Raw genomic sequence first — 26,731 nt, 5'->3', positions numbered from 1 at the left:
ACAAACTGCTGAATCAATTCATGAAATTTACACAGGCATTTTATAAGACGAATAAACTTTGTTTGGAAATCCCACTTGAGCAGTAAATAGAGTTCTCCGATCACGCCATACCATAGTTCATGACGGAAAATAGAACAAATATTTAAAACGATTTCTAATAGCAAGCGACCGCAGTATGCACGACGAGAGAGCGCTGAAATATCGCTGTTGGGGTAGGAGGAAAACATTCCGCTCCTAAAAGTATATTTGTACGTCTGCAAACAATGCCTGCTGGACGTAAATGCGTTTGAAATATTAACGGGAGACGAAAAATTACGGCTATTAGAATTTCAATTTCGGGCTCCGAAACATTGTAACGACTGGAGCTCCGGCAACTTCGCAGCAGTAACGATTATGGCGAGAAATGTTAAAGACGAGAATGATTCGTGGACGACCGGATCTCAATACACCGTTCTGTTTCGAGCGACTCGAGTGACAGGATCTAAATTTTGAGTCAATCTCATTAACTCACGCTGATCTGTTCACTGATTTATAGATAAATGACGGATCTATGAGCTAAAAATGAATCGCACAAAGAAATTGGGAAAAATAAGGCTTCAAGATAGCGAAATTTTAACCCGACTTTTTGTACCTTTGCCTCACAATTTATCAGTGAATCGGATAATAATCTATGTTTTTTCCGATGCGTACGACGAGACGTCCATGTTTAATTGATCCGGTCTTAATGAACGAATCATTTGAGTCCTACAGATCCACTGATGCCGATCTTTCGATTGACCGGAATTGCCCACCTCTATTTACGAAGAAGCGAAACTTTTGCCGGCGAATATCTTACTCGAGTTCCACTAGCGCCGGGTTATATCGCTACTAACTAGACACGTGTACAGAAATATACAGCGCGAAAAGTCATAAAGTATAAAGGAAACGTACCCGAAGTGTGTTTTACTACTGGTAACTTGATATTCCTCCGCACCGTAACCGAATCAAATATTTATGACGGAAAAGTTATGAAAAGAAAATTAAATTATCTAATCCCCGCGATTCACGTTCGAGCGTGTCGCGTGCCGTTTTACTCATTTGCCGTAAACTGGCGTATGGAAGCGGACTCGAGGATGGGGGCTTATGTCTGCTCGGAGGTGAGGAGCCCACTCCACCGCGAGGGGGCAACCAGGAGTGCCGGAGCGGCCGCCATTAGAGGAGAGTGCCTCGAGCCGCGAAGGGGGCGCTTACCAACTATAGCAAACTGCGCCCCGACATACGGTACAAAAATGTTGTTTCTTTCCATCTGATCCGTGACAACGTGTCGTCGGATCGTCGAGGGGGCTTTCTATCTGAATTTACCGGGAGCATTGTGAAAATAATTCCAGCTTTAGTAGAAATGTCTGGAAGAACAATGGATCATTATTCCCGCGGAGGTGCTCAACAATACCGGGATCCCATAACTTCGGCTGGACGGTGATGTGGAAACTACACACACACTCGTAGGCACACACTGAACATATACTTACTGTACGTAGTTGTTTTTGGAACAAGTTGGTAAGAGAATAAAATTAATCAAAAAATATATAAATACATAGGGTCCTGAAACTATAAAATATGTATTTTATGACTTGGCGTTTATTTTGTAGAACTCCATATTTATACTTTTAATATTAAAATCAAACGCTGATACTAAAAAAATTTAAATCATTAAAAAAAATCTGTGACGATTGTTTCGCCTTGTTAGGGCATTCTCAAACTAATGTTATTAGTTTGAGAATGTCCAAACAAAGAGAAATAATTTTCAGTTTTTTTTTTAAATTTGGATGAATCTATCCATAAATTATTGAACTCGACGCTGTCTTAACTCGAACGTGATTATATCAAGACTGGGTGATCATCCATGCTCTCCAGATATAGAAGTGGAATATGTTTGATGGGACACATATGACGCAAATGAATAAGGGCAGGACGAAGGATATTACTAGAATATAGGAAGTGAAATGAAGAAGGAATAGTAGGCACTATAGGAGAGGGAAAAGAAAATAGCGTAAATAAAATATTATAATCGTTGGAACGTGAATAGTTGGCTCTTTGGCTAATAAGCTTGCCGACCGCTGGCCCAACCAACTGAATCACCCTTCATTAATTATCAGAAGGTAAAGAGGTAGTATTTACCAACTCAAAATATGATATATAATGGAAAGATAAGTACTCACACCTAATTTATGTTTTAAAGTAAGGAAATCAATACCTCACTCTAAGTAAGTTCTGTTATTATTTGGGTACAAATAGAGCAAAGTTACTTTACGTAGAAGAAATGCCGATTAGCAGTGGGTATTCTATTAACGAATAGTAATTTTGTAAAAGGCAAAATAGAAGATCTACGAGGTTTGGGCAGAAGACAGATCTCCTGGCTCCGGAATATGCGAGATTGGACGGGGATCAGAACCACCGAGGCAGGGTTTAGAGCTGCCCAAGACAAGGACAATTACCCTCAAGTGATAGTCGACGTCAGGAGGGTCTAACATGACACGCACAGAAGAAGAAGAAGAGTGTTATCTCGTGAGTATTGGCATTTTGCCTTAATCCATCACCCTGGAGAGGCATCACGCGTGCCATCTAACCGAACTATCAGATATCTCGACACGCTCCGCGAATAAAGTCCTATGTACAAAGGGGTGAACTACAGAAGACCGTTTTGGAGATCAAGAATCAAGATCAAGATATCTTTTATAGATTACAATAATGAGTTACATGCAGAAATATATAAAACTTAAAATTTTTGCACGGTGACCAATATTTCGTAATCTAGTTTTTCCCGGTTTATAAATTTGTTTTGGCCCTTTCTGCTCTGATAAGTCCACCTCCGTAATGTAGTGGTAAGGGCGTTTCGATTTCCAGGAGAGCCAAAATATTCTATTGTTCATACCGAGTGATACACTCCAAAAAGTAACATCACCCTGACGCGTACCTAAAGCGCAGGACTCATCGCATTACATTCACGTGATTTACGATCAAGATAACACTTCAGATGCAGTGCTATATTCATCAGTGATTGCGGATAATTTCGTCAGTAAATTGAAATATTTCAATGAGAAATGTCTACCTACCAAAATAGTATCTCACGATTTCTATTTTTTTTTTAAAGTATCTTTTATCCTTGTTACATTAATTGAATCGACAGTCACTTCGTAGTAATATCTACCATTTTTTAATTTAAGTTTTACTTGGTAAATACTACATATTCAAACACCGTAACGGTGTTAGAAAATGATGCGGAATGCATCGAAACACATGTCACAAAGTTTTTAAGAAATAATTGTATTTACCAGGTATTTTTCAACATTTTTTACTCGGTGAAAATGTCAAGAAAAAGACAAATCAAACGAGATTTATCAAATCATTATAACACATCATTTACGAATAGTTTATAGTACTCATCACTAATGTACATATATCCAATGAGTCACTTCTGCGTTTTTTACAGAGACGACATTATTCGTTAGGCGTGTCGGTCTGACTATGCGCGTACTATGGTGTCATCCGAGGCATGTAGGACATGTGGAGAGATGGGAGAAGGTGATGGTGGTGGGCGTGGGGGAAGGAGGCGGCTGTGGCAGGATATTGAGAATCTCACATTTAAAAAGAAATAGTGTCGCTTAATATGACAGAAAAGTTATTGCTTAAAATATATTGAATTTATTGTTCATATATAAATATTTAAATTGTGTTTAGTCATTTGATACATTTTTACATTTTTTGTAATGTTTTTTTTTAAACTAACTAATTATCACGTCGCTTTCCCGCAGAGAGAATAGAACGCCACACTACTCTGTCTTTGCAATCTTCGCCACTTCCACATTCATGTATATCTTCATACATACCAGCCGATTGTCCCGACTCCTGACCTGACCACTTTCAAGTATTTGACATACTTGATCACAACAAGTATTTTTCGGTCTTATTCTTCTTCTTCTGTTCCTATTTCCAACAACATTCGCCTCATAAATTTGTTTTACTGTTTTTATTTCACTCGTTTGTTCTACATGTCCAAACCATCTCAACACACCTTTATTAATTTGATCGATAATACTTATCTCAGCCTTGAATTCATTCCTTATTTCAACATTCGAACATCTATCACATCGTTTTGCCGCACATTCTTTTAAGGGATCGCATTTCGACTGCAATCAGTCTATTTTTTCTTTCGGATTTATTATTATTCGAGAAAATCGTTTAACCGTTATTTTTCACGGCAAATCGAAAGTCTATTGTGATAACGAATAGTTGAAATAATATTACACGACGCGACGGTACAATCACACCAGCGAGCCGTTTGATCTATATCGAGTCGAATCAGCAATAGCGCCTTAATGCGGCACCGGAATCACCGAGGGATACAATATTCCTTTACTGAATGGGGAAATATGAAAAGTAATGTGGGGAAATAAAGTGACTCGGCGCTTCCGATTCCCCGTTCCGTCCATTGTAAAATGTGGATTCAATGGAACAGATAAAGATGTCTAACGCCACGTGTTACACGAGTCCACCTGCGCTACGCTCCCCCCACCCCCACCCCCCACCCCGCACCTCGAGGGTGGCCGAGGATGAGAGATGGACAAAAACACGAAACTTGAAACGAAGGGATGAACTTCGTAAAGGGTTATTTAAACGTTGGCACGGATTATTTCAAGATGACGCTAAATTTTATTAAGATATATCGCACCTAGAAATGGATATTTTAAGCGTACATATTGTTTTTTTATTATTTTTTAAAATTATTACTTGTGGGTATCAATCCTCACAAATAATGAATTTCCCAGTAGCTTTTATAATCAACTAATACAAGCATACACGAGTACAGGTATGCAACCACGAGTGCCCTAGTTGTTGTTGCTATTCTTCTTTTCCTCCGTTTTCTTTCCAATATACAGTAAGTTATGATTTTCAAATGTTAAATAATCCGGTTAGGTTATGTAAAATAACCCCGTCAGGATCTTACATGCATAGATAATGTGTAAAATAAATTGTCTCTGCTAAATAAAAGATATCTCAATTTAACCACAGATGACTCTACTATAGTCAGTCTGTAAAGTGACACGAGATTAATGATATATGTATGTAGGAGTTCCAAAAATTTTAGTAGAGCGGTTATCAATCATGGTGAATGTTGCACGTGTGTAAAGTGATCGCTTAACCACCCTGTGACAGGTCATAAGCCCTGTAAATACCCCGGACTTCCATATTCTTCTTCATTTAGGTTGAGATGTCAAAAATGTACATCATTCACCCTAAACTCATTCATTGACGTCATCTGTATTACGTCAAATACATTTCACTTTGTATTGTAAAATGTGCCCTCGGCACGGGAAAACACTGTGAGGGTTGTTGTAATTTGTAATTATGTGTACGGTGAAATAAAAATTAAAATGAATTTTTCAAAAAGAATATCTACTAAGGAAAAACGAAATTAATCCTGACCCTAGAAAATGATGTGCAAAAACCTGTGCGGGTCCAGAGGGACTAGGGCTAGGCAGGGCCGGCGCGAGACGTCCTCCGCAGGCCCTCCCACGGCCCGCCATCCATCATGCCCGGGAACGTCTTATTACTGTCACGAGGACACATTATGATAATACCCTACGAAGTTTCTCCTCGTCGAACGGTAAGACGTTTCCAATAACGCGAGAGATACAAAAAAAACATGTCGATTATATTAGGTACTTGTGATATATGATAGGGTAAAATGTGCAGTAATTAACCATTGCCAGTAACTGATCGTGATTTTTCCTCACCACAATTTTAAGGAACTAAAAACACTGGTGTACCGTGGTGATTAGTTGGTGTGCCGCGGAAAAAAGTCTGGTTTTGTAAAAATAACACAATCGCTCCAAAATTTTGATTGCCTGTGCTTAGTTAAGTAGACTCACATTTCGCATTAAACATATAGCTCACTCCTTTCAAGAACGTCATAAATAAATAAAAAAAGATTTTTCAGGAGAACGTTTTTAAAGTTTAAAAATACAATGTATTAAAAATAAATAATATCAAGCCACTTGTTGAACTTTTTACTGTGCAACAATTTTTTTTAGGTAAAATCTGAAAGTTTTTTCTCCATTTGAAAAATATTTGGTATATTTAAAAAAAAAATAAAAAAATACCTTTTCTTCAAAATGCAAAAATAACACTTTCTGCCCTGAAGCGGGTAAATATTAAGTTAAAAATATGCCTCTTTTGCTGGGATATAGTACATTTTCTGGGCATTCCGAAAACATGCACAAGTGAAAATTGTCGATTTTTTATTTATGACGTTCTTGAAAGGAGTGAGCGATATGTTAAATATGTTACCATAATATGGTAAATATGCACCTCTGAAATTTCTGAATTTGGTAGGTGTACCTTGAATAGAAAAAGTTTTCGGAACACTGCCCTAGCCGATGCCACCATTCTTCTTTTTCTTTTCTATAGTAATTACTATTCCTCGTCCATTTCCTTTCCCAAAAGCAGTAATGTCCCTCATTTTATTACACTTACGCCGTTTACATCCCATCAATCATATTCCACAATACCTGCGAGTTTATTTTTAATTTATCAAAGCCAAATTAAAAATTACAATAACCTGCCCTCACTGACTTTTCCCGTGCCGAGGGCTCATTTTGCAATGTTTATTTATAAAATTATATTAAAGAAAATTGATTATGACATGCAATCGAATACTAATGGTCACCAAATTCGATATAGTCACCAAATGCGATATAGTCACCACAAGTTAAAACTGCATCGGTTCGATGAAAATTTAAGTATGCTGCATGTCGATAACTATCGCCAACATCTCAGATTGAGTTGCAGCCTCCATTATAAGGGCCGCAATGTGATCCAAAACGTCTACAAGTAGCGCTAGCTCCAAAAAAATCATTTGAATATGGCGAAAATATTTTTTTAAAGATTACAAATCCAACAAAGAAACATGTTCATGGATAAATAAAAAAACTACTTTTCAAGCCCAAATTGTAACAACCAAAAATTTGGTGTGTTTGATACATAAATCTTTGGATATGACGTGTTTTACAATGTTTGGCATAATCCCATTACATAAAACAAGATTCGCCTATCCGAATATACAGCGACCAATCTGTTATCTGTCCACTGACCGTGTCTGTGTTCCCCTACACCCTACACTAAACCCTACACCCTACACCCTACACACGGCACTTTATGGTATATGCATCGCGCTTTTAGCCCAGAGCTTACACCAACCTTAGTAAATATACAGGGAGCAGAGAGTGGTATTTACGGGAACACGATCCGATCCACGGTATGGAGTACACAGCGCGCTTGCATTTCCTTCTACTGGTCTTTTTCAACAGGACAGAATTGAAAAAAGGCAAAGAGCCCTTTGAAAAATCGGAATTCTAACGGAATGTTTTTTAGTTGCCAATTAAGACATTTATTTCAAAAACGAGGATGAAAAAAGTATCACGCGAATCTAAAATAATCTTAAATTTTAAGAATTTACATAATCTAGTGAGAAAATGAACAAAAAAATACACAGATTTCAGGAAAAACGTAGATCTCTCGTAGAAAAACCAGTCCAAAATTAGTCAACTAATCAAATATTTTATAAAAACCGTAACCCTTAAATAGGAAATGCTCTTATTAATTGATATGGCAGCCACTTTGTGGTAATATCTATCCAGTTTTTAAAGTTTTACTTGGTCAATACCACTATTTATAAATACACAATAGAAACCATTGTAAATACACATTAGAAATAGTATTCACCAAGAAAAACTTAAATAAAAAATAAGGTTATGGTAATAAATATTATACTGTTGTTAGCATCATTGAATTGCACAAAGAAAATTGAGTAAACTATAGATTGTTTTCAGCTATGACTCAGTATATAAGCTATTTTCATTACTATTCGTACATCTAACATACATAATGATGCTAACATTTTATTTTTTGAGAAAGATATTTTTAAACACAAGTTTTACTTGCTAAATATCAATATTTATTCATATTAATGTGACACGTGATTTGATGCAGTCCGCATCGTTTTCAAACTACGGTGTTTAAAAATGTTATAATAGATTTTAAGAAATAGCCGTATTTACCAAGTAAAACTTCAATAAAAAATGAATAGATATTATCACAAAGTGACACCCGAATTAATTAATAAATATGTTTTATTTTATTAAAGCAGTACAAATATTGGCATAGTTTCTCTGCGACCCTGTGGTGTACGGTATTATTATGTTCGCATACTGGCTGTATGAGTACCTACTGGTATATGACACGAGCCAATTATACCGGCTCGGATGATCAATGCGCCGCGCTCTATGGGACGCGGGACGCGGGACGCGGGACGCGGGACACGGGACACGGGACTCGGGACTCGGGGTTATGATTAATCATATAACCAATAATATTGGAAAGAGAAATTCTAATATTGGCGCAACTAAAATAGCAAAAGTTATTCAAACCGTATTTCAAATATACTGAAACATTTTAGTTTGCGAAATTGAAGAGTTTCAGACCTTTCTATAAATTTTACTCTATTAAGTATCCTAAAATAGGATTTATCTTACTGTAAGGAAATGTCTTAAATTTAATTAAATCTCTACTCTAGAGCATACTGTTATATGAAAGCAAAACGTGGACTATCGGGCAGGCAGAACGGGGGCGGCTGGAGGCGTTTGAGATGTGGTGCTACAGGCGCATGTTGGGAATTCATTGGTCGGAACATGTAGAGAATGAGGTTTTAAGCAGGGCTGGGGAGTCTAGATACTTATTAAATAAATTAACACAAGAGCGAGCCGAATGGATAGGCCATAATACAAGACACCTAGGCCTGCATCTTATGATAGCAGAAGGCATGTGCGAAAGTACAAAATATAGAGGATGATCCGCTTAACCTATGTACATGGACCAGATTATCTCCAACATGCGTTGTGGCGGGTACGCCGAGTTGAAGAGACGAGCGGAGAATAGAGTAGAGAGGAAAGGAGTCTAACCATGAAAGAAGATAAGTAATCCACGAATAGATTCAATCACATAGATTGTAAACCAAATGATTATTTTAATTGAAGAAAATGTAAAGGTGATTCACAAAAAAGTACACTAACGGCGAGAAAAAATAAATACAAATTATGATCAGACTAAAGTATCAAGCGAAGGGAAGCCTGTCAGAACAGAAAATCTTTGATGTTCGTTTGAAACCGGATATTAAATCTTCTCACCTATTTCCGTTTATTCATGTTGGCTGAAATCATTACTATTCCGGCAAAAGGTGATATCACGAGAAAAAAACATTTCGGGATACGTTCAAGAATTCAAAGTATTAATGTGAAATTTCAACACACATCATTTTACTATAGATCCAGCAAAATACAGCTTAAACTTTTATCAGATACATCGATACACAAAAGTCGAAGATAGAAGAGGGTTAGCTAGAACATCCTTATTTGTTAATTCAAATAAAAAAGGTCCAAATATATCATAAATTGAATAAATTATTTCAAAAACAGTCCAATATTAGTAGCTTTCGTACCTACTCGGATTCTCGTAGAATTTCGATATTGTTCAACATTTTCGTGTTTTTTCACTTTTTTCAAGATTGAAATCAAATCACTTTTATCTCAGGTCACAAACACTATTAAAACAACAAGATCTAGCGGTCCATTCATCGACCACGACATTTTGGGTGCGTCCAAATCATTGTTCACAAATCTGCGTCTCTCAACTCAGGAGTTATTTTTACATTTTGACATCTCCACAAAGATGAAGAAGAATATGGAAGTCGGGGTATTGATAATTAATAATATACAGGGCTAATCATAAATCTCACGACGCTTCATGTTTTAGTTCACGGCAGCCATCTATTTACATCTAGAGACCCTTTTATTTTTTATATGTATGCTAGATTTTAACCGGATTGTTTTACACAGAATTGTGAATGTTACACGTGTGTAAAGTGATCACACTTAACCAGCATATGATAAGTCATGAGCCCTGTAAATATCCAGACTTACATATTCTTGTTCATCTATGTTGAGATGTCAAAACACATTAATCGATTACTTTAAATTTTACAAAAATTGCCATTTTTCGAAGATGGCGAGTGCTGAGCGCATAGAACAACCGTGTTTCGGGGAATACGACTACACTTACCATGGCTTGATTTGAGGATAGCCTCTCCGGAGCCATATCTCGCCACACGACCACGTCCAGATTGTCCAGTGGTAGTGTGGCCACTCCCGAACTCGACCTCCTCGGGACTCAGCCTCTCGCAGCGCACGATTCTGACGCCCTCGCTGTCGTCCGCGCTGTCCACATTTCTGCAGCTGAATCTGAATATGGCTCCCAAGTAGGCGCACAACTTCCTTCTGCTGTTGGGCATATCCGAGGCACTTCCGAATGTGTTGTTGTTACCACAAAGTAACTGCCGAATCAATTAATGAGACATTAAAAATGTTTACAATATTTTGAGTGTGTCCAAATTTTTGTTAAGAAATGCTGGATTCGCTTTATTTTTGAATTACCTAACGTCCAAACAGAGGTTTAAAAAAAAGTAATTGTTAAAATTCAGCCACAGTTTATGCAACACCGCTTATCGTTTAGGCTTCATCTTTATAAGTTTTACAGTCTATACTTACTTGTGAACAGTGGCGTACTCCGAGAGTCGGTGGGTAAGATGGTACTACTTAGTAAGGTAGGTTATTACTGGCCACCTTAGTGCATGACAGAATCTAAATAAATTTCATTTTAAGGGATATATTAAGGGATCTGAACAAAATTGTCGGGAGACTACACGAGGGAATAAAACAAAACTAATGTTTAACAACGTGATATGTGATTTATATACCATATTAATATATAGATATTCAGAAAATAAAACTCGGGCGCAAACTTTTGCGAAAATTTATTAATACTGTATTCATATCGCAAATTTGTTTAAAATAAGCCAAGGAAAGTTACGTGGAAGTTTAGGTAGCTGTTAATTAACCTATTTCAACTTTTGGTTTAAATATTTTTGTAGTTAACTTGTATTTTATAACTCAATTCGTTTCCACGCGGTAAAAGGCCGAACGAAATGAGTTTATAACACGTTTCTTAGCCAGGAATTATCAAACAAACCTCGTTTATCAAAGCCTAGTATGGCAAATATAATAATACCATGTAAACACTAAATTTTGCACGATATTACCAGCAGATAACGTTTGAACTTAGATCATATTATCAGCTCATTTTATCAGTGCTACTAAATCTTACTTGTTTTACAAAATAGTAAAAAAAACGTTCATAGAGACTGTAATATAAATAGAAATACGGTACAAAGTATATAATCTAAAACCTAGAAATGTACATTTCTAACGCTAGAATCATGGGTCCTTTGGTATTTGATCAGCGATATGTGTAAAACATTCCGAAATTTGAATTTGTGATTGTTAATCATAAATGGTGAATGTTACACATGTATAAAGTAAACACTTAAACCAACCTAACCAGATCGTCAGCCCTGTAAATGCTTAGACTTCCATCTTGTTCTTCATCTATGTTGAGATGTCAATCGAGTTTATTCATATTTTAAAATTACGAGCTTTGAACTCAAACCAATTTCAGTACCTACTTACATACACAATCTGAATAGTATTATTATGAAAATCAAAATAACTTTATGATATTTATTTATTTTGACTGCAGTAACAACTGCTTTGACCTGCAAGGTTATTTTATTAATATAAGTGTATTTTTAAAGCTTAAAACGAGCCTTTGTTTTCTGTTTTCAGTATTTGGTCTAACCAATTATTTTGTAATTCAACGAAGTAAATATCACATAGGTGGAAGATTAATTTATAATGAATTCCGAAAGATTTTTCTTTTACAAACATAAATCACCCGCTGTTTAAAAGTGAGATAGGAATTTCATCGCCTAATGAGGGAGAAGAAATGAAAATGCAACCGAACGATATGGATTCAAAAATTATCTCCAACCATCTCGCGATGATGGATGTTATTTCTGGAAAATTCCTCTTTTGGCTGCGGGACTTTTTCTACGCACTCGGGAAATAACTCATTACTCACTAAGCGACGAAATGAGAATTGGCGAAATGGATGAACATCAACCGCAGGCACTGGCTTTTCGAAAAGTGGAGGATGCCTTGTTTGTCACTGCAAAGAGAATTAAAATGTTTGCGTCCAAAATATTATTCAACTCTTTTTTGGACGGCAAAAAAACGCATTTTTTATGGTTGCATCCGCTTTTTTAAACATATTACGTACGCACATAACAGCGAAAATATATGTTACTTGGTTATTACCACTATTTCTTTAAATCTATTGTGACACGTGTTTTGACGTATTCCGCATCATTTTTAAACACTGTATATTGTGTATATTGTTTGAAAATATATATTCCTTAAGCGTATGCACTAAAAGTTTAAAAGAATATTGATAATGATATTTTTTTCTAAAACATTAACCTTTAAACAACTGTTCATATGTTCGATGTCAGTCACACGAGACCATAAAATGGACACTACAATGCAGTCCGAAACAGTCCAGAGTAGCTTAAATATACGGTATTAAAACATGTAAAAACACAACAAAATCCTAATTTCAAGCTGTGTAAAACGAAATAATCAAATTTGTAATTATTGAAAAATATAAGTTTAAACTCTAACATAAATTTAGTTGGTCAAAAAAATTGTCAGTTTTGAAAAGCGTATATACCTAATAAACAACAATTTCTTCCCGATTTATTTCTTCCAACTATAAATATTATAGTGATTTTTTGTCAAAACTCACCACACACTAATTGTTAAAAATTTATAGGTTTAGATATCGAATAAAGCTAGCTGGGTTCATTTTTTACCGGAAAAGTAATTTGGGTTCAATACAACGTTGCATTCAACCAACCCTGTGTCCTGTCATGTCTTGTTTCTTATGTACAATTAAGTGTGGATAATTAAATGGAAAAAATAAATGAAGACACTAATCTTCAAAGCCCTTAAAATATAAGACTAACTAAGCAAAAACTCTTAAGAGATCAAGATTTTACCGTTCACCTTTGTTTTTTCTCAGCCCGTGTTGTTGAAGCTTATTTTTTTACGAGGCAGAATAAATCATAAGAAAAGGCCGTCGCCATATTTAATCCTAGATAAATCTTTCGAAAACGTTAAATTTTATTTGTGTTTTTTTAAGATTGAAAAATCTCACCCGAACAGGAGAAAAACACAAACCGTGTCGTGCGGGGGCAATTCATCATGTCTGGTGGGATGGCTCCACACCCCGACGGGTGTCGATATCGCGAGGGTCGCCTTCACCCCTCACCACCACCCTCATCCCCTTGCCACACCGACACTATTCCTGACTATACTCGAAGTCCCAGACGCAATACTTTCATGTCTGCACTTAGCTTTTAAGCTCAGTCACTTCGGAAAGAAAACATACTTGTTAGACCCCGTTTCCATACAACCGTTGCTCAATAACATAACTAAATTCACGTCATAACGATTTGATTTATTGATCACTTCGTACTTTACGGCGAACGTAATTCGAGAAAAAATTAACGCCGATTCAAACTGTGACAACGAACTAAATTCAAATATGAAATTAAATACAAAATACGTACTTAAATACGTGTACCTGGTCTTATCGACAGTTTAGCAACACCCAAGCAAGGCGAAACAGCTGTCACAAAAGTAAATAAATTTAGTAAAATCATAAATCGTGTTTTGATTTATATTGATAATAATATCAGACGTTAATGAGTTTGACGCCCATGGCCGAAAATATGCCATTTGATTACTTTTATATAATAAAAATTATGTAGGTAATTTAGATAAGCGCCCTTGAGGTAGTATTTCACGAAAATTACGCTAAAATTATACAAACTTAGTATATTTCACAAAATAGTGAATATTTCACATAATTTATTTTGATAGTTTGGATAAGATTTATGGCCGGAAATATACAGTGCATATTTTGACATTCCGAAGTCCAACATAATAAAACAACATTTCTTTAATCCTAACATCCCCTTTTACAATTGCGTCCCGGTCTGGGACTATTTTTGAGATTCTAGGAGCATAAAGGAACAACGATAATGGAAGACGTTCGAGTCTCTCCTCCTTTATATTCCGGTCTATTGGCAATATATACTTCCAGTCAATTTTACCGACTGCACACCGCGACTTCTTTGCGGCTGGTTAACTTTCCATGCATTCCGAATCTGCCACAATGGGCAATTTGGCTTTTGCGAGATCCGAATATAAAAATGTATTTTCAAGACAAAAATGTATTACCAATGTCAAGTGTGCAAATAACTGTTTATGAATAAAATAACATTAATCGTTATTTCTACGGTTTTTGTGTACCATCATTACTCCGTCTGCCTCGATACTGCTGTGATTCAGAAATGTTTACAGCTAGACGTGTGAACTCTTTCTCAACCCTGATCATAGATCAATACAGCCTTCGCCAGTGTATCCGAAGTAAGACGATATAGATATGTGTATATGTATATATATATATATATATATATATATATATATATATATATATATATATATATATATATATATATATATATATATATATATATATATATATATATATATATATATATATATATATATATATATATATATATATATACATATCTATATAAGAAAAAATGAATATTGCAAAAAAGAACAATCCACTTAATATGGTAAAAAGTCTTGGTAAGCGCAACATCATTTGAATAAAGAAAATCAATATTATATAATAAAAATAACTTTAGTTGTAGGCTTTGGATCAGAAGAAAAATAATTCCGGAAAAGTAATTCCATTACCTAACACGAGGCTTCGTGATGCGATTACGGATAACAGGATTATAAAAACATCGTCAGTCCTTACACAAGAAAATATGTATAGTAGATTTGTCGGCACCGATTGATAAAGCGCAAAAATGCTGGAAATATAAGCTAGGATATACATTTTTATTTATGAAGGATTTATAATAGTGAAGAATATGGATGTTTGGGCATTTACAGGGCTTTCTACTACCTGTCATAGGCAAGATAAGTGATTACTTAACACACGTGCAACATTCGCCATTCTACCCATGATTGACAAGCACACTTCTCATATTTTTAGAACTCCAATATGTATCGTAAATCTCTGTCAAAATATTAAAATAACTTTTTCTTCTAATCTTTATCCACACCCAACTGTGCGTAGGGCACTGCATCGTATTGACGCAGTGTTATCTCGATCGTTACATACATGAAGGCAATCGGTCCTGCGCTTCAGGGACCAGTCCGGGGTAATATTAATTAAATATTAAGAGTGTAAAATCATAATATTTATTTTAACCACCCCCCCCCCCCACCTCCCTGGGAGTCAATAAAACTTTATGGAAAACTAGTATTTTTGTGGATGCAAAAGGTCAAAAATATTCCCTTTTCGACCCGCCCTCAAAGGTTCTATAAAAGGTGTTTATAAATGTAAAAAAAAAACATATTTTTTTTAAATATGTCACGGTAATGTTCCCCATAAGCCGACCGCTCCCAAATTATCCTCGGAGAATTCGAAAGACAGTTTGATTCCGAGTGATTTGTGATGTTCGGCCCGAACGCCGATTCCACCCCCAAGCAACCTCAAGTACCCTCGCAATCTTGTATCTTGGAGAAGCTTTTCCTAAGAATAAAGGTAATCTGCGCGAAGGGCGTTTCATCTTCGTTTTTTCCGCACCAAAATACTGGAAACCGGCTTCGATTCTTCGATGCCCGGGAATATGTCGATCTCTCTGCCCTCCGATAAAGGAAATAACAATAATTTGTCTTGCGAATGTGGAATTTATTATTCTCCGTAATATACTCGCATTACTTCCGAATTTAGGATGATCCGTCCGAACCCTTCTCATCATTCCTAATCTTCATATATTCTCATTTTATACAAAGAATTTTCCTAGAGCCCTCACTATGTAAGTCGCTTCAATTTCAATCAACTATCGACTCACCGTTAAGATTATTGGATTGAATAAAATCGATATAAGTTTATTATAACTATAAACGGCAAGTAACGGAAAATATTACACTGATTTTTTTATATGAAAAGAGTACAGTGCCAGCTCGCTAATCCGAACGCAAATCGTGCAGTGGGTAGTTCGGGTTATGGAATCATTCGGACTACCTACTGAGTGTTTTAAAAAATACGAGAGAACGAAGGGGAATTTCGGTGTATAAAAATGCTCTTTATTTTATATGTTTTTTTGGGTACCTATGGAATGAATAATCAAATATTTTTATTTTAGCTTGAAAAATTCACATATTGTCTTTTGAACCAAAGAACCAATAACTGGTGTTCAAGGGCTAAATCATGCGTTCGTCTCAAAACCATCTATTTCTCAATGTTCTGGACGACTTCTTCAGCCCAGTTAATTAATGGTTGAAAGCTTTCGGATTACGGAGCGTTCGGATTAGCGAGCTGGCACAGTGCCCAGTATTTTAAAGGGTATTTATTAATTACTGTTATGCTGGATATCGCTATTAAATTAAAACACGACATTTATGTTTCTACTGAACTTATTCAATTTTGTGAAACGTTTTAGCTTACGAAGGTATTGGTATTATCTGTGCAAAAAAACATAAAAACAATAATATTAATAAAAATACAAACACGAATTAAAGCACGATTTTTTAAATCAGTCAATAAACTTGGATCTTCATTTATGTAGTGAATGAATTTTCTTTAAAAAATGTACTTACTCATCAAAAGAAGAATCCTACGCTTTTGACTGCTTTTAACAAATGAATACAAATTTCTGTTTTTATTTCGACAGTTTAATTATTCACTCGCAGGGCTAAATAGCTATTAAAGAAAAAAAATTGAGTTTAATTGTAAATCGTATTTTAATTCATATTAATAATAATAATATATTTTGGAATTTCACAAAGTAAATTGGGTTGCGAAAAATCTATTACATATGAAATCTGCAGTTGATGTATTTATTGGACTGGCATAGGAAACATGAATGAAATATATCGACGGACATTATCGACAATTGACCCGTCATGATTTATGGGGAGCCATTTCATATGTTCTCATTTTAGAAATAGAAAATTATAAATCGAAACATAATTTTTCTTCGTGCAAGTACTTACGCTTTTACTGTCCCCGATTTTTTAACATACCATATTTGCGGCCGTGCTGTGCAATGTGCGAGCAAGGTTGACGTTCCCGGTTAAGTTATAATCAGTAGAGGTGACTAATGCTGATTGCAGGATCCTTTCAAAGGACCGATAATAAGCGAAATCCTTAATCCTTTCATCTCTCACATCTCTCCGAGTTGGAGAAAATATTTAATGACATATAGGTTAGTGGAATAAAGCGTCACGATTTTTTTAAACGATATTAACGACAGTTCATTACTTTTACTCCATACAGACATTCAGTATGTAAAAGCAGAAAAATGTGTAAACTTCAGAGTATAACTCCGCCATAGCGGCTTAATTCTACAATACATACATATGAAACACAACAAAGTGTTGTATTGCAATCGACAAATACCGTTTGACGGGAAAATGATAGTATTTTAATTTTCTTCTATAAAGGAACCCCAAGGCATTGAATAGATGTGGAAGTTAATTTTTAATTGCGTAGAGTTGATAACTTTAAATTTACTTCTACTCGTATTTAATGAAAAAAATACACTGTTATATTTAAAAAAAATAATTAATGTATTTCGAAGATAAACTTATTTTTTCAATTCAAAAACGGTGTTTTAAGAAAAGAAAAAACAATTACATCAAATGTTACATGTGTTTAAAGAAAATGAATTTCCCGGGACTTGAGACCTGAAATTTTTTGACTTGTGTGGCGTTTACTTATACTTTTTAATCTAAGTTGCATTAATTTTTAAAACACGTTATTATATGCCATGTTATTGGATTCCTTTCGTAAATTAGTTGTAATTTGATAGATTGTTAATTATGGATGACAGAATGTGTGTGTATTATACACAAAGTGTCGTTGAATTACACTTGAATACAAAAGGAGGTTAAAAAACTAGATCACATTCATGACGTCTAAACGCAGTCATCCCAATAGATTTTTACGATTAGAAAATCTTGATACCGTACATACGTAGAGTTACACGATGGAGACCTATTTTAAGTGAGGTTAATTATTCACTATCGCAATTGACGATAAACGCTGAACACAGTGTCACTTCCTTAATTCAATCCTATTCTATCAATTCCTAAAACTACGGATTAGTACGGCGGTCACACAGAAGCTTACGTTTAATTTAACCCTTGACTTGTAAACTTGAACAAGCTACGTAACCAATGTCGAACAACGTAAGAATGTAAAGGTTGATTCACAACTACAAATATAATTCAATAACATGTTTGCTAATAATAATAATAAAAAATAATAAAAAAATGACATCTCAACAAAGATGAGGAAGAATATGGATGTCTGGGCATTTACGGGGCTTACGACCGTCATAGGCTGGTTTAAGTGATCACTTTACACACGTGTAATGGTGGGGACTGACCCGAGCCATTTAGTCGTAACGTAACACGTTACGATACGAGCATTCGTATAGTCAGTACAGCGAGCCGAGCGCTCCATTATAGTTTCTATAGATGATCGCTGATGCTCGCCGCGAGCGATGCTACGACGTTACGTTACGACGAAATGCTCCGGTCAGTCCCCACCTTGACATTCACCAATTCTACCCATGATTGACAACCACACTACTCGAATTCTTGGAAGTTCTATATATATGATTCAATTATAAAACATGTGCTTGAATCATTAAAATTTCACTAGACATCAATTGATGAGAAACAAGAAGCTTTTTATTGAGCAGAAACTCTTTCATTTGTATGTGAGGTCCGAATCCTGGATTATAATCACATACATGAGAAACGCTAGGAAATATCCTTTTCATTTTATTATTTTAGCTTATAATTTGACCAGTTTTTTATTAACATTTTGAGTTTACCCAAATACTTGAATCTTGAAATCTGGATTTCTCCAATTATACGAGGTATTTTTAGTTTCTTATTATTTTTAAAAAATAATATAAAAAATAACTCCTGTAATTAGAGATAGTCCAGATTTGAAAACAAGTATTTGGACACACTCAAAATGCTGTTGATAAAATAATACGTTTATAAGGATGTTTATTATTATTATGTGTTTGACCTAGCACGAAATGGTATACTTTCATCGAATTATACGATAAAATTGCCATGTTTTGAACAATTTTAATGGGTAGTTGGGGAGACGTTTACCAGGCAATAAATAAATATAAGTACCTATGAAGAGTTTTGCTAACATCCTTCCATACAAAATGTGAACAATGGCAATTTGAATAATAATGTTTTGTTCTACATTCCGATCAAGCTATTTTTTCAACGCTTAAAACATGATCACAATAAACAATAATCTTCGATAGGTAAGTACTGTAATAAATTCTATAATAAAATACGTTCGGTCGAAATTTTAGGTACATGGGTCCGTAGGAACGATTATTTACTAGAGAATATTATTATTTAAACAGACGAGGGTCGGATACATGGGGTGAGTATCTACGTAATTTCTTTTTAGGCGAAAGTTTTGTGAAACTGAATAAAAAATATAATAATTTTTATGAAATTATTTTATGATACCTTATTTAAAATTAATACACCGTTTAAAGATATATATTTAAAAAAATATATTATTGTATTGTGAATATACTTGATGTTTGTAGGAGTTTAAGTAGTATGGTTGTCAATGGAATGTTGCACGTGTGTCAAGTGATCATTTAACCAGGTATGACAAGTCATAAGCCCTGTAAATACCCAAACATCTAAATTCTTCTTCATTAAAGTTGAAATGTCAAAAAAAAAAATTGAAAAATAACTCCTAGGTGGAGAAAACCCAGATTTGTGAATAAGTATTTGGACACACTTAAAATGTAATTGAATAATTTTTTTGACATCTCATCAAAGATGAAAAAGAATATGGAAGTCTGGGCATTTACGGGGCTGACGACCGTCATAGGCTGGTTTAAGTGATCACTTTACACACGTGTAACATTCACCAATTCTACCCATTATTGACAACCACACTACTCAAATTCTTGGAAGTTCTATACATGAACCAATTTAGAAACCTTGTTCTTGAATCACTAGAACTTCACTAGAGACATCTATTGGTGAGATGTAAAGAAGCTTTTTATTAAGCAGAAACTCTTATATTAGTATGTGAATCCGAATCCTGGATTATAATCACACACATGAGAAACGCCAGAAAATACCATTTTCATTTTTATTATTAAGCTTATAATTTTACCAGACAATTTATTTACAACATTTTGAGTGTGTCCAAATACTTGTTCACAAAATCTGGATTATCTCCAATTACAGGAGTTATTTTCATATAATTTTTTGACATCTCATCAAAGATGAAAAAGAATATGGAAGTCTGGGCATTTAATTCCTTCCATTAACTTCCATATTCTTTTTCATCTTTGATGAGATGTCAAAAAATTATATGAAAATAACTCCTGTAATTGGAGATAATCCAGATTTTGCGAACAAGTATTTGGACACACTCAAAATGTTGTGAATAATTTTTCTCCAAATTTGCTAAATACCATAAGCGGTATAATTTTCTAATAACGCCATAATAATAGGTATTTATTGGATCAATTGCAGCATACTTTCTTCCGTGCACCGCGATGTACACTCGCGTTTATTTATTTACACTTCACATTTGACCGACTTAATAACGGAATGAGTTCTTTTAATTCAATAAGTTGACGTATAAGCGCATGCCCGCAATAAATGTTTGCAATTCGTGCATAATTCACAATTTCACCGAGCATTTGTGACATACAACACGACAAACAATTTGCTGGACACTTGAACGTTAATTGACACAATAATATCGTTCGAAACTTCGGTAATAATCAATTTAATCACTTTTTAAAAACTTTCAAACGCAATAATCCATAAAAATCCATGAAAATAATAATCCATTAAAATTTTGGTGAACTTAGAGGTCATAATCAATTCAAATTTTGTTAGACACTTGAACGTTAATTAATACAATAAAATTGTTCGAAACATTGGTAACAATCAATTAAAATATAGCTAGACATTTGAACGTTAATTTTGATCATATGTAATCCATTCAAATTTTGCTAGACACCTGAACGTTAATTGACACAATAATAACATTCGAAATTTTGGTAATAATAAATTAAAATTTTGCGAGAAACTTCAACGTTAATTGACACAATAATACCGTTCGAAACATCGGTAATAATCAATTTTGATCACTTTTCAACGCAATTCGAATCATGTTCGAAATTTCAAATTTCGAAACGGAAAGTCATCGTTTGAAATCGTCCCGAATTTAAGAACTCGGCACGCGAGCACGACAATGTCAACACGGAGTTGACTATATATTTGATCGCGCGGCACTTCCCAGGGAGGGCGAGCGCAGCGCCCACGCGGACACGTGCGGACGTCATCGCGTCACCCACATCGGTCATCATCGTCGTCAGATGCGTCGTGTATAATTATTTTAAGCGTCGAATTAAATGGCGCGTACGAATTCATTCAGCTTTTTTTGTACTTATTTTTAAAAATAAATCAGCGAGTAATTTGTAATACAGCGTAAGACATTTTTATATTATGTCGGACGTCGATTCCTTTTTCATCTAAGAGACAGAATTACATAAAATATAGTTTGCTATAATTTTTTTTTTTTAAAAAGGAAAAAGTTCAATTTGTGAAAGGAGATATTATTTATTAGAATGTAATTAATTTTCATTTAATACATATTATACATTCCAACCGAAATCTTTATACATGGTACTTTTTTTCAATCCATTTACGCAATCGATTGTGCATTGGGCACTGCATAAGACCGGCATTATTATTATTATCAATCGGATAATTTATTTAGCGCCGTTTTCGTCAAATGACCCTTAACCGCATCCAATGGTGCATAGGGCATCAAATTGATGCGATGCTAATTTGATCATTAATAATTTGAAGGTAATGTAACGTACACACTGTCAGGATTAAAACATAAATGTTTATGTAGAATGAAATCATTGTATATGTAATTTTAAAAATTTAAAGCATATGTAAATATAATGGAAGTAAGTTTGCAACATTAAATGTTTGCCACACAATACAAAATAAAAGTTTTTTTTTTCATCAGTTAACTGATTAGATAAAAAAGGTTAGTTTATTTTTTCATGTAACTAACAAGATAAGAGTAATAAAAAAATTCACTGTAGGCTACATGTAGGCTAAAAACAACAAAATCAATTGATTAATCTAATATTTCCCATAGATTCCTATTCTTTGCAAAATATCATTAACCCAAAACTGGAGAAAGGAAATATTTTTGTTTTCAATAAATTTTTTGTCTTTAAAATTTGATGTGAAAAATATGCCGTTTTATGTCTGAATGTTAAAGATATTTATTTGGCAAGATTTGTTCTAAATTCTTAAATTTTCTACCATTTCACCGGAATTAAGCTAGTAAATTAAATATCATATTTATTTAGCACATTGAAATATTTATAATTTTGAGTATTTTTTTGTTGACGGTCTTATTAAATTTGTACAATAATGTTGGTTTAAAAGTACTGTAATAAATTAATATCATATTAAAATTACTTAATATTATCCTTAATCAAATAAACAGCAAAAAAATTACAATTATTATTTCACTGCTATTTCATGATTAGAACCGTTTTTTTTTCATATAACACGATCGAACGGAATTCCGGCACCTTTTTTCACGGATATATATTTTTTTTAATTACCAAAATCAATTAGGTGAAACAATGTTTGCGCTTACTTAATTACAATCTTTATTTATGTAATTTGTCGAAATGATATAATATGGCATTATAATGAATATTTAAATGATATTTTAATATTATTTTTTTAAGTAAAAAGCTTGACATGAAGTGAGTTCTGGGACCTTTTTTGTTTTAAAAAAGCCCTGATTAGAACTGTTGATGTATTTAATGTACATGTTTAAACCAGAACAATAATTATGAAGAGTCACCGGAGTAATGAACATTTGTAAGGCAAGGAAATATAACGAGTTAAACCAACTGCATATCTTGTAATATGTTTTAATAACACTTACAATCAATCGGATCGTAAGAGAACTGGTGTACAATACACGGGCTAGTCAAGGAATGGAACTTACCGTGGATAGTGAGTTCCGTGTCCCGATTGAGTTCGTAGAGCCGCAACGCTTCATCCAACTCCAGCTGGGTGGAGATGGTGCACGGATCCCCTTCCTCGTCCACCCATTTCATAGTGAACACCTGACACAACAAAGACTACTTCAACAACTGCCCGACAGACCGATGACTGATTAAATAGTAAGAATAATAATAAAAAAATTGATAATTTATAAAGCGCCATTTTCGTAAAATATTACCTCAACTGCGCTTCGCTGTGAATGAATTGGAGAAAAGAAGGTAGTGGAAATGATTCAGCAAACAAATGAGTTTTTCATTTATTTCTAAAGATCATCTCACTTTCACCATTTCTAACTACGGTGGAAGAGCGTTTCACGCCATCGGTCCCGCAACAGCAAGGATACGTTTGCCAAATTTAGTACGCTGGTTGCGACCTGGTAAGATCACTTTGCCCATAGCAGTAGTTGTAGCCGATCAAACCAACTGTACTATGTTCAGGCACAATTAATGGAAACTATTATGTGTGGATGGCATTCAAATCTGGATCCAAGATCAGTGGTAATCAAAAGCCAACGGAATTCAGATTTTAATACATTGTTGTCGGGCGGTTTTTTCGTCAACCCTGACCCTAATTATACTTAAGGCAGTCTGCCGCCCGAGCCTCAGTATACTAATCACAAGTAACCACAAACCCAATTTCTATCTGTACAATATTTTTTGGTGTCTCTCACGCTTTACCAAAAGTAAGCGAATGGAATGCTTATAAGCGTCGCTCGCTCTTTGCCAACAGTATGTAAAAGAAGCATTTAAGCGTTTCCTGCAAACAATGTGTTAATATCGTTTCAATGTTTTTATACTCGGATTGATAAATGAACACTCTCAAGTGTACAACCTACTCAAGCTTGTATGAGTACGGGTATGCTGTCCTACATGTCATAGCAATTATTAAATATTTTGTGAGAATTATTAAACCTGTTTATTTACAGAACACAGATAAAGCCAAATTTTACTAAACAGATATTTTAAGGCTTTGGTACATACCTGATCAGGCGTAAAACGGCAAATGGCTATCATTTCTTGGCACAAGTTTTGGAGAGATATGTTCTGCTTAATGTAGGTTATCATGATCTCTCCATTGTAGGCAGTCTTCACTTTTATGTCATCGGTGTTATTGTCTTGGTTTACTAGTTGGGTAGGCATTTTGCGGACTCCACTCTGTTCGCTTCTAGAAAGCTGCAGAATATCCCTCTCGGCTTACACAAATCTGGAACATTCACATTTATACAGTTGCTCAATTTATGTCAATACTATTAGATACTCATCATTATCATTTTACTGTGGACATATGGATAATATTTGAAGTTTTGATAAAACTTCACACCGATTAAACTGAAAATTTAGTAAAAGAGCCAATAAGAAACGTACAACTAACAAAATACTAGTAAAAATAAAACAGTTTAGCCAGTGAACTTCCACTAAATCAAAGCTTCTATAACTATAAATTGACACTATATTTTCCTAACTTAGGGAACTTAACAAAGAATGTAGCTGGAATTTAAAATGCATAACCTTAATTGGAGAAAAAGTACCAACGAATGGTGAATCATTATGACGGAAACCACCTGAAGAAATTCCAAGGTTTGTGATGACAGTTCGGTGCAATTATAAGATTTGTCTGATAAACAAGACGTTGATAGACTCAAGTTTATCATAAAAGTTTATTTACTTTTATTCCGATGCGAAAAAACACGTAAAATGCGATTGCACATGAATAAAAATGTCAATAAGACCACAGACTAACTAATTTATATAAAGACCGCCAACTGCCTCGATTTTTTATGGCTGGAAGTGATATTCGCCAGCGGCCGGAAGTGACGTAAACGGCTAGAAGTACTAAGCTCCCGGCTGGGCGTGACTTCGCCGCGGCTGAATGTCAAATCCACCCGCCGAAATATTTATCATTCATTTTTCAGGTTAAATGGTATTTATATTGAAATTTGTTGTAAAACATATTTTCAAAATTATAGTATTAATATTACAAAGAAGATATTTCACTATCTAAATTTATTTATTTCAGTGTAAACAAAAATAGAAAGGTCACGGCTAAAACGCGACATTTATAAAAAGAGTTCAGGCGATTAAAAATGGTTACTCAACTCAGCCTTACAATGGTAAATGGTAATGGTAATGGTGGTTTTGAAATTATTATCTCAAACTATGTATAAATATAAGGCTTTTCAACAAAAACAAAAACGATAGAATTTTCAAATTACTATATTATATTTAAAATTCTAGAAAATACAATATTTTAAAAGGGCGGAAGGAGTGCCCACCACTTTCTGAAGTTATGTTTCTTAACGGGGGTGCCAGCGCGCCTTTGTGGGCGTTTTGGAAGTCTGGCTAGGCGTTTTTAAATTTTTTGCATTTGGGGGGTGCTGCAAAAGTTCAAGGGAGCGTTGTGTTAAGTAAAAAAAACTACACTTTCATACGCAAAATTTAACTTTAACTTTGGCATAATACTCAATATTATGAAGTTCTTCATAGACGGATTTCTATTTTTCTATCGATAATTGTCTATAACCATAGTCTGTCCATATTTATTTGAAATATTTGAACAACTTGTTGGTATCTCGTATTTTTCGTTCCCGTTTTGGTGTTTTTGTTAGTGTATTAGTGTGTCTCGTCATTTTCTGGTCGTTTTTTGAACAATCTGACGTTTACGAGTCGACCCCCCCTGAATAAGACACAAAACAAACTAATTTTGACGTAAAGAACAAGTGGCAAACCGCAAATACATAGAAAAAAAACGTTTGAATACACGAGAAAACAATCTTGCATTCTTGCCATGTATAATATTTACTTGCTAAAGGTAAATACCTAATATTCTTCAGTTGAAAAGCATAGTCCTTATTATTGAAGAGTAATTTCCGTGAACCCTAGAATAAAGCATCTTGATTAATTTATTTATTCAAGGGGCTATCCTGTAATCTAAGACGAAGACATCACATCAGAAATACATTCAAAGAAACTCGTCATAAATCATTTGAAAAAAATACTTTAATTGTCGAAATGAAAAACTATTTCGTTGGAATAAACAGTGATTTGTATTTCTTCTTTGTTCGTTTGTAAATCTTAAATGACAAATCTAGAAACAAAAACAGTACTTTTCCGGACCAACGTATAAATATTTTCAAAGGATGATAATTTTTGATTTCTGTCAAAAAATCAATGTTTTGTATTCTGAACATTTGCACAAATAACTACTGAGCTAACCATATTCTGAAATCCCGTTAATATTGTAAAGTGAAGTCTTTATTTTTTTTTTAAACGGACCCCTTCCCCCCTGCATCCTACTCTCATTTAATGAACTATCTTTTATCTTATAAATTTCCATCCCATAACTCAAATTTTAGCCCAGGCCAATTTCGTTAAAGTCAATGACAATTGACAATAAGTAGAAATTTAGAATAACTTCATTTTCCTTGCGCTTTTTCCGTGTTTTGGGTCATTTGAGAATCGTTG

General features: G+C 34.5%; 1 protein-coding gene across 4 annotated transcripts in view; it reads right to left on the bottom strand.

The window, feature by feature from the left end:
- Positions 1-25,016, bottom strand: part of LOC148310001 (atypical protein kinase C-like) — a 109,246-nt gene extending 84,230 nt beyond the window's left edge. Inside the window, exons 1-3 of one of the 4 annotated variants that reach the window (XM_088259168.1) lie at positions 24,936-25,016; positions 24,251-24,473; positions 23,212-23,332 (exon numbers count right to left, since the gene is read on the bottom strand). In XM_088259168.1, coding sequence (XP_088115294.1) covers positions 23,212-23,332; positions 24,251-24,409 — 280 coding nt within the window. In that variant the 5' untranslated portion in view covers positions 24,410-24,473; positions 24,936-25,016. Of the gene's footprint in view, positions 1-13,200; positions 13,265-23,211; positions 23,333-24,250; positions 24,474-24,778 lie in introns of those variants that run through there. The other 3 variants (XM_088259166.1, XM_088259167.1, XM_088259170.1) reach the window with 3 other exon arrangements.
- Between the last annotated feature and the right edge of the window lie 1,715 nt (positions 25,017-26,731).

This window comes from Brachycentrus maculatus, unplaced genomic scaffold (assembly GCF_059751285.1).
Source record: "Brachycentrus maculatus isolate JH-2025_06_01 unplaced genomic scaffold, ASM5975128v1 h1tg000113l, whole genome shotgun sequence".
Lineage (NCBI taxonomy): Eukaryota > Metazoa > Arthropoda > Insecta > Trichoptera > Brachycentridae > Brachycentrus > Brachycentrus maculatus.
The sequence above is the reverse complement of the archived record's forward strand: the minus strand, read 5'-3'. Positions and strand labels throughout refer to the sequence as shown.